Source organism: Lacerta agilis, chromosome 14, assembly GCF_009819535.1.
Source record: "Lacerta agilis isolate rLacAgi1 chromosome 14, rLacAgi1.pri, whole genome shotgun sequence".
Classification (NCBI taxonomy): Eukaryota; Metazoa; Chordata; class Lepidosauria; order Squamata; family Lacertidae; genus Lacerta; species Lacerta agilis.
In genome coordinates this window covers 194,741-212,108 of record NC_046325.1, presented here as the reverse complement: position 1 = coordinate 212,108, position 17,368 = coordinate 194,741, and the positions used below count along the sequence as shown (strand labels likewise).

At 45.4% G+C, this 17,368-nt stretch overlaps 2 protein-coding genes across 2 annotated transcripts in view; both read right to left on the bottom strand.

Annotated features, from left to right (window-relative positions):
• LOC117058262 (zinc finger protein 850-like) overlaps nt 1–7,759 on the bottom strand; it is a 56,169-nt gene extending 48,410 nt beyond the window's left edge. The window contains exons 1-2 of the mRNA XM_033169319.1: nt 7,735–7,759; nt 5,797–7,168 (exon numbers count right to left, since the gene is read on the bottom strand). Of these exons, the coding sequence (XP_033025210.1) occupies nt 5,797–7,151 (1,355 nt within the window). The 5' untranslated portion in view covers nt 7,152–7,168; nt 7,735–7,759. The remainder of the gene's footprint in view (nt 1–5,796; nt 7,169–7,734) is intronic.
• A 2,385-nt stretch (nt 7,760–10,144) lies between these two features.
• Nucleotides 10,145–13,702, bottom strand: LOC117058785 (zinc finger and SCAN domain-containing protein 31-like). The gene is made up of 5 exons (XM_033170153.1): nt 13,630–13,702; nt 11,207–11,625; nt 10,913–10,994; nt 10,626–10,708; nt 10,145–10,204 (listed from the first exon to the last, which is right to left on the bottom strand). The coding sequence occupies exons 2-5, from the start codon at nt 11,606–11,608 to the stop codon at nt 10,145–10,147; spliced, it is 627 nt and encodes a 208-aa protein (XP_033026044.1). The 5' UTR covers nt 11,609–11,625; nt 13,630–13,702.
• Between the last annotated feature and the right edge of the window lie 3,666 nt (nt 13,703–17,368).

Here is a 17,368-nt window from a genome sequence, read left to right as displayed (position 1 = left end):
ACATAGGTAAAACGTCAAAAAAAGGCCGGAAAGGGAAGGGTTTATACATAATTAACACAGGGGTAAACAAGATTAACATAAGGTAATGACTCTGGGTGAGATGTGAATGGGTGTGAAATGTTGGAAAAACCATCTCGAGCACCCACTGAAGGGAAGAACAATGAATTTTTTTTTTTTTGAATAGTCTGCCACAAGGAAAAGTCCGGAGGTGACTTCCGCTCCGGGTGGGAGGAAGATGGCCGAAAATTCCAACTCTCCCGAGTCTCACGGGGTAATTAGGGGCTGAGATGGGAGTAAATCAGCCTCCCGAAATCTTCCCAGGATCGGTGGGAAGAGCTGCCTCGTCCGCGATGCCCATTAACCCTGTACCGACCTCTGAGGAGGGAGGGAAAGGGGGGTTTGGACGCATAGCCCCCGAGAGAACTTCGGCTCTCCCTGACGCCACTCTTCCTGCCCTGGGTTCCAGGACTTAAATGAATAATTCGGTAATGTTTTGGACTTGCTTCAGACAAGAAGGAGAAGAGATATTTTGCTTAAAAATCCAGCCACCGAGAAGATAAGAAGAAAAGAGGACTGTAACATTCTATCGGTATGTGGGAATTGAATGAAGGGGGGGGGAGCCTTGCTTCATGCTATGGAGCTTAGATGTATTTACGGGCAAAACCCCCCTTGAAGAAACGCTCTCATTATTTACAAGTGAGATTGGAGATAAACTGTGTGGAAAGGAATTTACGACATAATTACACCCCTGGCTGTTTGGTTGCCTCTTTACCTCTGTTAGAGACTTAGCCGACTTCTTGGAGTGTCTGGAGTGATTTATGACGCAGATTAATTAGAGGTCGACTGCAGCAGATCGGGCTGTGAAAGTCATAGAGAGTGGAAATGCCATAAACTATTTTAAAATGTACGGACTTATATATGGAAAGGCTCCCACTCTTGGAAAGACTTTGAAGCAGCCAGAATGATTTAAGCAAGCGCAAAATATGGAATTCATCAAAGTTAAGTTAAGATGGCGACCGTTGAGATGGGACTTTTGGATAAGAACGAGAGGTGCCGCGCCAGGGGGGGTGGAAAAGAGTATGGACATAAAATCCACACAGTCAGGATGGATTTTGGTTGTTTTATCTCACTTGTGAAAGCACTCAGTGGCATGAAAGAAAATGAAAAGAAGGACAACATCAGAAAAGAGATGGAAGACACCGGACTATGGAAGGCAATGAAATTAAGAGGATGATCGAGATCCTGATTGTCTGAAGCAAGGGAAGTCTTAAAAGAAAAATCTAATAAATCGGCAATTTATTTGGACTTATTTGGACTAATTGGGTTATATGGATTAATTGATATTTATAAATATATGATGTGATTTTTATGATTGGAAAAGCTAATAAAAATGATTTGGGGGGGGGGAGGAAAAGTCCGGAGGAAAACATTTGCTCAGTGATTTCCTGAAATGGTTCATAGATTGCCTACTGGGGTGCTTCCGAGTGTATACGTGTGTATCCAGGACTCTATGCTTGTGGGATTATGGCAACAACTGATCCATTCGAAAGTCCTTGTTCCACAGAGTAAAATGACATTGGAATGAATAAAATCCATGAAATCCATTGATTTTATATGAATTTCTAAACATTTTAGGCTTTTTATGGTAGCGCTAAATTCAGAAGCTGTCTAGACTGTTCAAATGTATCATTCTGGTTGCCTAAGCTTCAATTCCATTGTTAAATTTATCAATTTTGATTGGATTATAGCTAGGGAGGTTTCAATTCCATTGTGCCCTCAGCAGGGGCTGTCATCAGCACGTCAGAGGAGTAATGAGGCATGCAGACAGCTGTAGCTGAGTGCTCTCTGCAGATCTGAATGCAATTCCCCCATTGGCTGGAACGCTCTCCATTGAGAAGTATTGCTCATTCGTAGAGTATAGAACGATTCATATTTGAACAGGAAAAGAGGGAAGGAAATCTTTATTCATGGGGGAAGTTTTAGGGCTCTAGAAGGGAGTTCGTGTACTGCTTGTGCACCAATGGTTTGGGTAGAAAAAGGGGGCCTTTTCTGGAGGAGTCCCTTGAGGGCATCGCTCCACTCCGGTGGGTTTACTCGGGAGGAGACTTCGTTTAGGTGACCCCCCCCCCGTTCAAATTCTTTTCAGTTTCCAGGTAGGAGTTGATCACGGTGTGGATTTGCTAAGCGTGCCTTCCTCTTAGCACGTTTCTCCCTTGTGTCCTGAGTTCGACTGTCTTCAAACCCCATGACACCTTTGGTAAAGGCTGTTCTCCAACTGGAGTGCTCACAGGCCAGTGTTTCCCAGTTGTCACTGTTTATACTACTTTAAAAAAAAAGATTTGCCTTTAGACAGTTATTAAACCTCTTTTGTTGACCACCAGCATTATGCTTTTCATTTTTAAGTTTGGAATAGAGTAGTTGCTTTGGAAGACGATAATCAGGCATCCGCACAACATGACCAGTCCAACGAAGTTGATGTTGAAGAAACATTGCTTCAACACTGGTATCATTGCTTCATCCAGTACACTAATATGAGTTCGCCTGTATTACACCATTATGGGACGTGGGTAGTACTGTGGTCTAAACCACAGAGCCTAGGGCTTGCCGATCAGAAGGTCGGTGGTTCGAATCACCCTTAACGGGGTGAGCTCCTGTTGCTCAGTCCCTGCTCCTGCCAACCTAGCAGTTCAAATGCATGTCAAAGTGCAAGTAGATAAATAGGTACTGCTCCGGCGGGAAGGTAAATGGCATTTCCGTGTGCTGCTCTGGTTTGCCAGAAGCAGCTTAGTCATGCTGGCCACATGACCCGGGAGTTGTACACCGGCTCCCTCTGCCAGTAAAGTGAGATGAGCGACACAACCCCAGAGTCGTCCGCAACTGGACCTAACGGTCAGAGGTCCCTTTACCTTTACCTTTATTATACCATTGTCATAAACCTTTACATTCAAGTGATCAAATATATGCTGAATATATAACATTGAAATTATGATACTGGTTAATGTATGAACCCTGTGTTTTATGAATGGACTCTGTATTTTGTGAATTACCAAAGATAGACCGTGGTGAGCTCCTTGCAAGGGCAGAGCAAGGTGGGGGTATTGGGGGCAGTTCACTCCGGGTGCCACCCTAGAGGGGGGGTGATACTCGGCAGCCCCCCTGCCGTGACTCCCAATCTGAGCCCCGCCGCCCAGTATAAAAGCCTCACTCAGCGGCTTGTAAGGTTGCCGCGGGAGCAGCATCACGGACGGACTGTGCGAGTGCGGCATCCCACACATGAGCCGTTCATCATGACACATGCACGCTATGGAGCGACACCACATCCCCAGGGGGTGCCCCCGCATTTGCTGTACTGGGTGACCAAGCAGCTCTGTTCACCAGTGGCTCCTTGTAGGGACCTGTTGAGCAACAATAAATGTTGTGGTGTACTGATCACTGTTTTGCTCCATTCCTTGGCTGGAACTTCCTTCTTTTGCTGACAGCAGACACCTGCAGGGGACTTGCACCCGAACAAGCTGGGCTGTTGAGTATCCTCACAACCTAGAATTTCCCCCAACATTTGGAAACAGAAACAGGAGGAGCAGGTTGCAGGGGGAAAGGGAATAAAGCCTGATCTTTATTAAAGCTGCTGCTGCAACAGGGTGCTCCCTCCACACACAGGAGTTTGGAGGAGGACCCAGAGCCATGAGTGCAAGCCCTTATATAGACATGTTAAATTGCCCGCCCTGGAGTCCAAGACCACCCCCCAGATACATCATACCTACATCACAGAAATGGTGCTCTCCAGCAGAAACCTGAGTGCATTTTTTATCTCCTGTCTGGCAAGTTACCTGTTTGCATTATCCTGGTTTGGCCACTCTTTTGTTATTATAAATTCTTTATTCCTGAATCTAGGTCACAGGTCACAGGCTCAAACCATGTTCATATCTTGAATGTGCCCTTAAGACAGGATTTGCAAGGAAAGAGACAATGGGGAGATTTCCCATGTTGACCTTTCAGAGAAATATTGAGGTCACTTCATTCAGGACCTAATCTGTGGGGTTTCAGACATGTGGTTTATGTATACATTTATGAACATTTAATTTTTTATATATGACCTTAAAATTCTTATAACAGGCTGCTTAAAACATAACAAAACATTAAACATAAAAAACACTTCCCTATGCCATCTGGTTGCCTTCGCGCGGCTCGGGGGTCAGATAACTCCATACCCTCCAACATTTCTCCAATGAAAATAGGGACACCTGAAATAAATAATTGTCTCCCTCAAGGGGTCCCAGCCTCGTAAGGAGGACCAGACCTTCATCCTTACCAGTCGGGAATGACACAGACCACACCAGGAAGTTCAAAAGTAAAGTCTCATCTTTATTTTAAAGGAAAAAAATAGACCGTTGCAACAGGGTTCCCCCTCACGTAGCAAAGGCGGAGTGAGAACCCTGAACAAAAGAACTGCTTTTACTTTTACTGTATACTTTTTCATTTCCATACAGATCAATGATACAGAAAAAAACCGAGAGGGATGGCGCTAAGAGAGGATTAGTATATGGAAAGTGGGATGTTGTAAGATCTTGGGTGGTGTCAAATGGTGATATTGTCCGCTTTGGAGTGTTTTTTCCCTTTCCAGCAGATCTCAGCTAGCAGTTCTGTATTTGTTTTTCATTTTCAGGAAGGAATTCCGGAGCCCTGGGCAGTCGGCATGCAGATTACATGGCTGGATACTTGGGAAATGGTTTCAGTATTGGTGTGAAGTTCTGCTCTGCATATTTATCAGTTTTTGTGAGATGTTCCATGTTTGCCTACTTTTATCATATAAACTGGTCTTTTAGTTACAATTTTGTGTGTATTAATGATGTCATTTGTAGACCCAGCAGGTGGCGCTGTGGCGATGGAAAGTAATTTGACAACTTGTTAACGACAGACGATGGGAATATTGGCATATCAAGGATAAAGCAAGCAAAAATATATAGAATTCATTCTTCCAGCTACATTTTCTAATACAAGGAAAACACTTCTTTAAAAGATACAAAAAGGATACACTCAAATACATAATACATTTTGATACAAATCATTGGTTACCGTACATTATAGCAATACATATAGCGATACAGGGAAAGATACATTTATCAAGATTCGGATATATCTATCAAGATGCATTTAGGAACTGTATCAGATAAATTCTTCAGTTCTTAAGCACAGTCTTTTACCTTCTAGTAGCACATAAATGGAGACTGTGAGCCAAACATATAGGCAGAGTGATTTCTCTAACTCCCCTCTCTGTCCATGGTTTTCTTCTATGACACACCCAAAGAAAAAATTAGAAACCGGGTCGGCTTCTCTAAATCAGGACATCCCTGGAAAAAGGGACACTTGGGAGGGTCTGGTGACTTCCTTGCAAGCTTTGTGGAAACAAATCTGGAGAAATGCTCAATGTACAAGTCCTCAACCTCTGCAGCCCAAGGCACCTATGCTTCTGAATGTCAGTTTTTGGAACCTGTGGGAGAACTCGCACTCAAATTCTCCTCGTGGGCTTCTTTTAAAACCAGGAATGGGGGGTGGGCAGTTAAACCACTCCCCCAAAATCCAAAATCCCCACCACACCATCTAACTAAGAGGTGCCAGAACACACCATGCATGGGGTTAGATTAGATGACCCGCAGAGTGCATTCCAACACTATTATTCTGCAATTCAACTATTCTCCCTGCTGAGAGTTCTTGGGTGGAAAGTGGGCTTGGTCTTCTGAAGCTCTTTCCAAATTCTAAGCACTGTTATGGTTTCTCCCTTTATGGATTCTTTGATGGGAAGTGAGATGGTCCTTCCGAATGAAGCACTTTCCACATTCCAGACACTTATAGGGTTTCTCCCCTGTATGGATTCTTTGATGGAAAGTGAGATTGTCCTTCCGACTGAAGCACTTTCCACATTCCAGACACTTATACGGTTTGTCCCCCGCATGGATTCTTTGATGGGAAGCGAGACTGGAACTATGACTGAAGTTCTTACCACATTCCAAACACTGATATGGTTTCTCCCCTGTATGAATTCTTTGATGGGAAGTGAGACTTTCCTTCCAACTAAAGCTCTTTCCACACTCTTGACACTGAAATGGTTTCTCCAATGTATGAATTCTCTGATGGGCAGTGAGACTTCCTCTCTGGGTGAAGCTCTTTCCACATTCCAAGCACTGATATGATTTCTCCCCTGTATGAGTTATTTGATGGTTGGTGAGAGTGGTGCTCCGATCGAATCTCTTTCCACATTTTAAGCACTGATATGGCTTCAGCCCTGTGTGAATTCTTTGATGTAAATTGAGAGAGGCGCTGTGACTGAAGCTCTTTCCACATTCCAGACACTGATAGGGTTTCTCCCCCGTATGGATTCTTCGATGGGAAGTGAGACTGACCCTGTGAATGAAGCTTTTTCCACATTCAAAGCACTGATAGGGTTTCTCACCTGTATGAATTCTTTGATGGATAAGCAGATGATGCTTTCCACTGAAGCTCTTTCCACATTCCAGACACTCATAGGGTTTTTCCCCTGTATGAATTCTTTGATGGGAAGTGAGATGGTTCTTTCGACTGAAGCTCTTTCCACATTCCAAGCACTGATACAATTTCTCCCCTGCATGGATTCTTTGATGGGAAGCGAGATTGCAGCTATGACTGAAGTTCTTTCCACATTCAAAGCATTGATAGGGTTTCTCCCCTGTATGAATTCTTTGATGGCAAGTGAGACTAGACCTCTGACGGAAGCTCTTTCCACATTCCAAGCACTGATACGATTTCTCCTCTGCATGGATTCTTTGATGCGAAGCAAGATTGCACCTATGACTGAAGTTCTTTCCACATTCCAAACACTGATATGGTTTCTCCCCTGTATGAATTCTTTGATGGGAAGTGAGACTGGAGTTTTGACTGAAGCTCTTTCCACATTCCAAGCACTGATATGGTTTCTCCCCTGTATGAATTCTTTGGTGGGAAGTGAGATGGGAGCTCTGACTGAATCTCTTTCCACATTCCAAACACTGATAGGGTTTTATCCCAATAAGATTTCTTTGATAGGAAGTGGAAAGGGTGACAGAGCTCTCTCCACACTCCAAATATTTAGATGGTTTCTCCACTGTGTGGATTTTGTGCTGGTCTCCCCTGTTCTTCATTTCCAATTCATCACCACCTGCAGTGAACAGAGAAATTGATTAGAACCTCAAAAATAAATGGAGCCCCAAATGATTGGACAATGCTGATTAACTCTTGTGATAGTGGAAGAATGGAAGTGGGCTAGACACGAGGTCTTACTGCACGGTTCACTGCCTGTGTTAATTGGCATTCATGGACGTATTTGAGGGAACCTGAGATGCACATAGCCTGGTTCCTTTCTTGAATGGATTTTGTTTGGCCCAGTCATGGAATTTCCTGCATCCTTAATGTCATTCACCTGTTTGTTGCTTCATTTCCAATGTCCATAATCTCTTCGGTAAACCAAAAACAGACAGAAGCAAAAGCAGAAACACGAATCATGACAGAATCGACTCTCACTTCCCTAAAAACTACATTTATGAAGGCCTGGGCAAAACAATCCATACCCCTCCAATTAAGGTGGCCTGTGCTCTGTTACACTCCCAGATGTTGTAGGTGATGCTGTTGAGCTCCATCCACATCTGGCAGTATGTGTGTGTGTGTGTGTGTGTGTGTGTGTATGGCATTTCAAAGCAGATATTATCATCCAACTGGGAGCCTTACCAATTGAGGCCACGTTCCCATGATTCTCCTCCATGACCTCCTTATGCAATGCTCTCTGGTCAGGATCCAGCAAGGCCCACTCCTCCTCTGTGAAATGCACAGCTACATCTTCAAAGCACACTGGACCCTAAAAGAAAAAAGACAAAAGTCCTCCTCTAAGGCAGTCTAAAGATTACCTACTACACATTGTGCTGTTCTTTCCTGCCTGTTCATTGCTTTGTTGTGTTAATTGCAATGGGGATACTCAAAAATCCTGAGCAAAGGTCCACTACGCTGTACCACTTGGTCCCTGCAGGGATGGCGCTCGGAGGGTTAGGCACCACTGGGTGCCTTTGAATCACAAACTGGTACACAAGTCTTAGATCTTGGACCAGCCATAAGGGATCTGCGGTAGAATTCAAGGTCTTGTGGATAGGGGAGAGGGAGGTGTTATTACTGACAAGGCTTGCCATTTTTGGTGCAGTAAGTATTGGTCTAATATGGAGAGATCTTTCCTATTCTATTGATTCAAGAATGTTCTGGAAACGTTTCTGGGTCTCACAGGCTATAAGCTGCTACAAGCTGCAAGCAGCTACTCTTTAGCTGGTCAGCAATTTTTCCACTCTGCCTGGAAACGAGCAGGAGGTTCCTGATTTTGGGGTTATTCCTTCAGAGAAGCTGAGTACAGCTGGTTGAAGCTGGCCCTGTTATTTTTCTATCCCAAGGCCATGCCGCCCATAAACATAAGCCAAAATTCCTACGTCATGGATGTGAGTCCAATGTTTGGAACAAGGAAAGGGCAGGTCTTTGAGGTATTTTAATTTGACTGCTGCGGCATACTTCAAGAATTGCACAGTTAGATTCCAGCTCCCACAACCAAGGGCGTATCTCGTTCTTCAGCACAAGGGGGAGGCCTCTCAACTCTCTTTCCTGCTCAGCCCCCTGCACTATCCCTTCAAACTTAAGCATTTAGTAATTACGGGCTAATACTTTGCCTGGATCTTTCTGGGGTCCCCTTTGCCTTCTCTCATCTACAGGTAAGCTGTTGAACACTGATTTGGCTATTGAAAAGAACTCGCTAATGCTTTCCCCTTCATAACCAATATGCGGGTCTAGGGCTTTCCTGATGTCAAACATGGATTTGTCCATAAAGAACCCTTTTATAATGCCTTCATGTTGGGAGGTTTTCCAGATAAATGCCTGCCTATGTTTCATGGCGGCTACCAGTCATTCGTAGTATTCAGGTGGAGGTTCATCTGTGTAGTCCTTGTAAGACATTACACTGTCTGCTGACTGGCATCTTTGAGGGCTTCTGGGATGGCTTTCTTAAAAATCTTCAGCCACTAGCATCCATGATCCGCGTTAAAGCCCCAGTTGGGCTTGTTGGCTATGGGGTTCCCCATTGACAAAATGGAGGTCAATCAAGGTCTCCGAAATGTCAACTGCTTAGAAGCCCATTGTAGCACTCAATCATAAATATATATATAAAACTGCAAGTACTGATAAAAAATACTAGCAACATACAGAAGGTTAGTTAAGGCGAGGAGGCTGTTCCTGATTTTCAGCAGATAGACCTTCTTGAATGCCACTTTCAGCCTTTGTTTGGACCAGCTTTGACGAAAACAAAGACGGAGAGAGGGATTTCTTCAGTCCCAGAGACACCCTGGCTGCCCCCCTCCTCAGCCTCTTCCCCCACAAGGCTCCTTCCGCTGATAGGGAAATTTACCAGCCATCACCTTCCCCCACCGCTATGCCTCCCCGGTAGCGAGTGCGGGACTCGTAAAATCGCTAAAAGCCCGACGATGAGCGGGCATTCTTTCCCCCCCTTTTCCTGCCATCCCCCTTCACCTTACAAGTCGCACAAGCACCACATAAAACCCTCGCGATGAAGGGTTCCCCAAAACCCCAATCTGCGTTCCGAAAAGCCCCTGGAAAAGCGCTTCTGTCAAACAGCGCTCCGCTTACGCTCCATTTTCTCAATGAACGGGAAACCCACCAATCAGGAGCGTGCATTCAGCTCAGCCTGCAAAATGGAACGTTCAGCTCAGCTACTGTGATTCAATCATCACCTTCACGCTTGACTGAGCGCTAAGTGGGTATTGACAGGCTCCCTGCTGCGAGAACAATGGAACCGAAACCAAAATGTATCCAGTTTGGGAAACTATTAATTATGAACTGCTACAATGTTGCAAGTGGACTTATTTAGACTGTGGGTGGCCAGTTTGACAGCTCAGACAGTAAAATAACATAAAAATCAATATCTCAGCAATGCAATATCCGATCTGCTTGGTTCGAGTGTCTATCTGCTCCTTATAAAATAACCTTTCTAACCCCTCGGTCCCCGCCATCCTCCGATCATCAGAAGTATATTATTTCGATACTGTATAATTTTTGGACTCTCAACTCAGCAACTTCCATAATCCCTTAAGCGTCAGATCACGTACATCTCCAGGTGCAGGATGGAATGCACCCCTCCCGATAATCCATCGATCTGTTGCCATGACAGCAGACATCCTCCCAGAAGTTTCCTATTGTTCTTCCCTAGTGGAAACTCTCAATGTATATTGCACCCACCCTAATCCATTCACCGGTTCCTGCCACTCCTCCTGATATGTAAAACTTGTTTTTCCTATATGTAAATCTCACTAGAACCTCCTCTCTCCCCCTCCTTTCTCTGACGTTTCGATGATGTATTTCGCTGTGTATTCTGGGCAATTGCGGGAACTTTTAAAAGTTCAGGACACCCTTTGTTCGGGGTTCGGATCCTCCTGAACCTTGTTGCGCAATAAACTCCTTTGCTTTTGCTCCAATCTCCGGCTGGTCTCCATTGCCTCCGCAGCGAACCACGGGCTTCCTCCGTAGGACCGGGAGCTGAGCCTCCTCTACCCGGTAATTTCCGTAACACCGCCTACCTGATCTGCTTCCACAGCTGCTGCTTCCTCTCCACCAGCATGAAAAGACGGGTGAGGAAGTCTGGTTGACATTCTTCTTTCACCTGAGAGACAAAGGTAAATGGTAAGCCAGGAGTGCATGCTTCTCTGAGGTGTACATTTTGATGGTCATACAAATTGCATAGTTTTATTGTGCTCTTTTGGGCTCTTGGGCCCAAATTTATTCCTCCCCAAAATTGAAGCAACTCACAGATTAATTTCAAAAGGAACTGAAAGACCAAACAGAGAAGAAGTTCCTTCCTCCTTACCTAGTGAACTCTCTCTGGTGTCCAACAGAGTCTTCTCTGCTTCAGAGGAATTGCAGCCAATTTCTGCAACCAGATCCTTTTCCTGAAAGAGCAACAAGGATTCAAAACTGAGAATGGAGAGAAAGGCTAGAGAAGGAATGGCAGAGGCAAAATCTTTAGGGGTATCTCATATCACTCTATGGATGCTTTCCAAAAAAGGGTGGGCCATTAGTAGAGCATTTGGGGATCTTCTCCCTCCTTTTCGGAGCCCTTTGGGAGAATCCAGGGGAAAATGTCTCTCACCTGCTTCTCAACCTGCTTCCTCTCCTCTGCCTGACTGAGGAGGAATCCTTCAGCCAAGGCCACTGCCTGGGAACTGGTCTCTGCTCCGCATTCCCTCACCCAGCTCTCCATCTCCAGGGGAAGGACAGCCAGGAACTGCTCCAAGATCAGCAGGTCCAGCATCTGAAATTTCGTGTGCCTTTCTGGCTTCAGCCACTGACGGTCAAGGCAGTAGAACTGGCTGCAAACCTCTCGAGGTGCTTTCGCTTCCTGGCTGCAGAGATGTCTGAACTGTTGGTTCGGCACATCTGAGTGAAGAGTGTCCACCTCACCATGGAACGTATGCACCGAGTTTTCCCAGAATCTCCCACTGCTCCCAGCTTCCATAGCATGACCTCTTCTTCCTTCATGGCCAGTTGAGTAGTGCTCATCCATCTGTGCTCTCAGGAAGCCTGCAAGAAATCAGAAGGAAGCTTCTTTCTGCTATTTTTTGTCCGTCCGAATTGAACACGTTAGCAAATCCTTCAAAGCTTCAAAGAAGATGCATTTTTCGCTATAAAATTGACACATTGTCAGGATAAGAGAAATGTTCTTTGAGCAAGTGTGGATGAGTCTTGCTAGGAACCAGGGCTGGACCGTACCACAGCCCAGGCTGTGAGCACCACAATTTTTAGGTCCCAGAGTGACAACATAGCCCTTGGCTCCAGGCTCCAGCATCCTTCTACTCCTCAGGAGCAAGGGGTTTACTCATGAGTAAGCACTCCTTGAAACTCCTCTATTATGACATGTATGGCTAGTTTGTGGTCTGGAAGGGCATATTGTATGAGATTATATGGAAATAGCACAGCTTTCTGGCTCCATGTTCCTGATACTACTTCCCTGTCTTGCTGTCTTGTACTTTGCATGAACCCCCAGTGGAATTGGGGTTGCGTTACTTTCTGACCTTGCTTTCAGTCAGGATGGGATCCAGACTGCCTGTGTTTGACCTGGTTGTGGAGTTCTGTTTTGTTTTTGGACTCTGCTGCAAAGGCAACTCTGCTTGCACAGCTGAGAGGCTGAGATGCCCCAAAGATTGCCACGGAAACAGGTGGAGGGCCTTCTCGGTAGTGGCACCCTCCCTGTGGAACTTCCTTCTCAGCAGATGTCAAGGGGATAAAGAACTACATGACTTTTAGAAGATATCTGAAGGCAGCTCTGTATCGGGAAGTTTTCAATGGTTGTTTTATTGTGTTTTTAATATTGTGTTGGGAGGCGCCCAGAGTGGTTGGGGCAACTCAGTCAGATGGGTGCGGTACGATATTATAACCACCACAACAGCATTGTTTTATTAATATACTGAGTGTACATATGCATGCATCCTGGATTTCTGATGAAAACATATTTTCTTTATTTAAGGATAATTTAATTATCTAATTTAAAACAAAGTAACAATTATTTGTGGCATGTGATGTCTGGTAGACTATTTATAGGCTCCATACCACACATTTGTGATCTCCTTGATCCAATATTTCACCATTTTTCTTTTTTAAAAAAATTCATTTCATTCACAAATATTTCTATTATTATTATTATTATTTGTATCTGTATACCACCCTACACCTGTAGGTCTCAGCGCAGTTCACAACACACAGTTACAATATAAAAGGCACAAAATACAGATTAAAAATAATTAGAACAATTAAGAATTCTAATGTATGCAAACTAATAAAAATACACTCCCCAGCAACCATGTGTATTTACAAGCAGCACATTCAGGGGCCAAACAGTTGAGCCAGATGTCTGGATCAGGAGTAATAATAATAATAATAATAATATTTTCCTTTCCCATTACAAATATTTTCCCACCAGCCAAAAACACACAACTTCTACATTCAGCTACCTTCCAAAACTCTGTTCCTGCGTCAGAAATTAGGCTATGATCTTTTCATCTGGTCAGTGCCTAGAATCCATTCAGTGCCTTAATCCATTTCGGGAAGCCCCCCCCCCAATAAGACAGCACTGCTGCTGCCAACGTCCAGGCCAACAAACGCAGCTGAGCTTGATTTGGGGAGCAGGTAGAGGAAAGAAAGTCTGCTCCGTGGGGGGAGGGGGGACACAAGGGGTTGGCCAGATGGATCAGCTGAACACCGGGGGGGGGGGGCTCAGCTCCCGTGCTGTGGACCCGAGGGGATCGGGCTGGAAACGGGCCCACAATCCCGCGGCCAGATGATATTATGCGCTGGGATCCCTCTCTTTAGTCAGGGCATAGTCATACCCCCCCCCCTTCTCTCTCGATGGAGCTCAAGGGGCATCCCTGGGTCTGTAGCCGCACACCTCCTGGGGACGAGCCCCCGCCCTGGCTTTGCAGAGATGGAGGGGGAGGACCCTCGGCTCCCTGATTTGGGGGTCGGTGGGGGTGGGCAGGGCGCCCCTCTTCTCCCCAATGACCCCTCCGGGGGGAGAGAGAGGAGACTCACCAGAGCGCAGAAGGCGCCGCCGAGGCAGCCTTTGCAAAGCAGACAACAGCCCCCTCCCCCTCTTGCAGGAAGGGAGGGGCTTTTGTGTTCCGGAGGACCCGCCCCCCTTTTCTATCCTGCCCTCTCTAGGAATCCAGCTCAGCTCCTTTTAACCCTTGGCAAGCCGTGCGCACCCAGATCACCTTTCTCTCCCTCTCTGCCTTTTCGCCTCCACAGCAGGAGCCCGGCAGAACCACCATCAGAGAAGGGTTTTTTTTTGGGGGGGGGGAGCTCTAGTCTTGGCTGACGTGCTAAGCTGCTCCCTCCCTTGTGTTACGGAAATGAAGGGGGGGCATCTTAGAGAGCAGTTTTCCGCCTCCCTCCCAAATTCCGGGACAATGAGCCCAGCCACCTTTTTTCATCATCTTCTTCTTCTACTTCTTAGCCGAGTAAGATTGTCTTCCATGAACACGGTCTTAAGAAGAGTCCGTAAGTGACTGTGGAGGCCTGTTCTGGATCCACAATCCTCCCCAGTGGGGACATTGGTTTCAGGGGGGAGTTGGTCAGTCACCATGTGGATTTGCCAAGCGTGCCTTCCTCTTAGCACGTTTCTCCCTTGTGTCCTGAGTTCGACTGTCTTCAAAGCCCACGACACCTTTGGTAAAGGCTGCTCTCCAACTGGAGCGCTCACAGGCCAGTGTTTCCCCTTATACTACCTTTTTTTTTAAAAGATTTGCCTTGAGAGAGTTTTTAAACCTCTTTTGTTGACCACCAGCATTACGCTTTTCATTTTAAGTCTGGAATAGAGTAGTTGCTTTGGAAGACGATCATCAGGCATCCAAACAACATGACCAGTCCAAGGAAGTGGATGTTGAAGAATCATGGCTTCAACACTGGTGATCTTTGCTTCTTCCAGTACACTGATATGAGTTCGCCTGTATTACACCATTATGGGATGTGGGTGGCGCTGTGGTCAAAACCACAGAGCCTAGCGATGGGGTGAGCTCCTGTTGCTCTGTCCCTGCTTCTGCCCACCTAGTAGTTTTAAAGCTTGTCAAAGTGCAAATAGATAAATAGGTACCGCTCTGACAGGAAGGTAAATGGCATTTCCGTGCGCTGCTCTGGTTCGCCAGAAGCGGCTTAGTCATGCTGGCCACATGACCCAGAAGCTGTACACTGGCTCTCTCGGCCTATAGAGCGAGATGAGCACTGCCACCCCAAAGTCATCCGCGACTGGACCTAATGGTCAGGGGTCCCTTTACCTTTACCTTTATTACACCATTGCCATAAATCCATACATTCAAGTGATAAAATATATGCTCAATATATAACATTGAAATTATGTTACTGGTTTATGTATGAACCCTGTGTTTTATGAATGGACTCTGTATTTTGTGAATTACCAAAGATAGACCGTGGGGAGCTCCTTGCAGGGGTGGAGCAAGGTGGGGGCATTGGGGGCGGTTCACTCCGGGTGCCACCCTAGAGGGGGGGTGACACTCGGCAGCCCCCCTGCCGTGACTCCCAACCTGAGCCCCACCACCCAGTATAAAAGCCTCGCTCAGCGGCTTGTAAGGTTGCCGCGGGAGCAGCATCATGGATGGACTGCGCGTGTACGGCATCCCACACATGAGCCATTCATCGTGACGCAGGATGGGTGACGCCTGGCTTGAGAGCAGTACATGTGAAAAGGATCTAGGAGTCTTGGTAGACCATCAACTTGACCTGAGTCAACAGTGTGATGCAGCAGCTAAAAAAGCCAACGCAATTCTGGGCTGCATCAATAGGAGTATAGCGTCTAGATCAAGGGAAGTAATAGTACCACTGTATTCCGCTCTGGTCGGACCTCACCTGGAATACTGTGTCCAGTTCTGGGCACCCCAGTTCAAGACGGATACTGACAAGCTGGAACGTGTCCAGAAGAGGGCAATCAAAATGGTCAAAAGCCTGGAAACAATGCCTTATGAGGAACAGCTTAGGGAGCTGGGTATCTTTAGCCTGGAGAAGAGAAGGTTAAGGGGTGATATGATAGCCATGTTCAAATATATAAAGGATGTCATATAGAGGAGGGAGAAAGGTTGTTTTCTGCTGCTCCAGAGAAGCGGACACAGGGGCATGCATGCAAGCCCTTATATAGACATTTTAAATTGCCCGCCCTGGAGTCCAAGACCACCCCCCAGATACATCATACCTACATCACAGAAATGGTGTTCTCCAGCAGAAATCTGAGTAAGTTCTTTATCTCCTGTCTGGCAAGTTACCTGTTTGCATTATCCTGGTTTGGCTACTCTTTTTACAGGTGGGTAGCCGTGTTGGTCTGCCATAGTCAAAACAAAATCGAAAATTCTTTCTAGTAGCACCTTAGAGACCAACTGAGTTTGTTCCTGGTATGAGCTTTCGTGTGCATGCACACTTCTTCAGATGTATCTGAAGAAGTGTGCATGCACACGAAAGCTCATACCAGGAACAAACTCAGTTGGTCTCTAAGGTGCTACTAGAAAGAATTTTCGATTTGTTTTGGCTACTCTTTTGTTATTATAAATTCTTAATGCCAGAATCTAGGTCACAGGTCACAGGCTCAAACCATGTTCATATCTTGAATGTGCCCTTAAGACAGGATTTGTGAGGACAGGATTTGTGAGGAAAGAGACAATGGGGAGATTTCCCACGCTGACTTTCAGAGAAATATTGAGGTCAATTCATTCAGGACCTAATCTGTGGGGTTTCAGACATGAGGTTTATGAACATTTAATTTTTTATATATGACTTTAAAATTCTTATAACAGGCTGCTTAAAACATAACAAAACATTAAACATAAAAAACACTTCCCTATGCCATCTGGTTGCCTTCGCGCGGCTCGGGGGTAGATAACTCCATACCCTCCAACATTTCTCCAAAGAAAATAGGGACACCTGAAATAAATAAATAATTGTCTCCCTCAAGGGGTCCCAGCCTCGTAAGGAGGACCAGACCTTCATCCTTACCAGTCGGGAATGACACAGACCACGCCAGGAAGTTCAAAAGTAAAGTCTGATCTTTATTTTAAAGAAAAAATAGACCGTTGCAACAGGGTTCCCCCTCACGTAGCAAAGGCGGAGAAAGAACCCTGAACAAAAGAACTGCTTTTACTTTTACTGTATACTTTTTCATTTCCATACAGATCAATGATACAGAAAAAACCCCGACAGGAATGGCGCTAAGAGAGGATTAGCATATGGAAAGTGGGATGTTGTAAGATCTTGGGTGTGTCAAATGGTGATATTGTCCGCTTTGGAGTGTTTTTTCCCTTTCCAGCAGATCTCAGCTAGCAGTTCTGTATTTGTTTTTAATTTTCAGGAAGGAATTCCGGAGCCCTGGGCAGTCGGCATGCAGATTACATGGCTGGATACTTGGAAATGGTTTCAGTATTGGTGTGAAGTTCTGCTCTGCATATTTATCAGTTTTTGTGTGGTGTTCCATGTTTGCCTACTTTTATCATATAACTGGTCTTTTAGTTACAATTTTGTGTGTATTAATGGTGTCATTTGTAGACCCAGTAGGTGGCGCTGTGGCGATGGAAAGTAATTTGACAACTTGTTAACGACAGACGATGGGAATATTGGCATATCAGGATAAAAGCAAGCAAAAATATATAGAATTCATTCTTCTAGCTACATTTTCTAATACAAGGAAAACACTTCTTTAAAAGATACAAAAAGGATACACTCAAATACATAATACATTTTGATACAAATCATTGGCTACATTATAGAATACATA

Coding starts and splice junctions, on each gene's coding strand:
- LOC117058785 (XM_033170153.1), bottom strand. CDS start 11,608: ATGGATGAGCACTACTCAACTGGCCATGAAGGAAGAAGAGGTCATGCT. Junction 10,995..11,206: donor AGGCAGAGGAGAGGAAGCAG/GTTGAGAAGCAG, acceptor TTGCTCTTTCAG/GAAAAGGATCTGGTTGCAGA. Junction 10,709..10,912: donor CACCAGAGAGAGTTCACTAG/GTAAGGAGGAAG, acceptor TTTGTCTCTCAG/GTGAAAGAAGAATGTCAACC.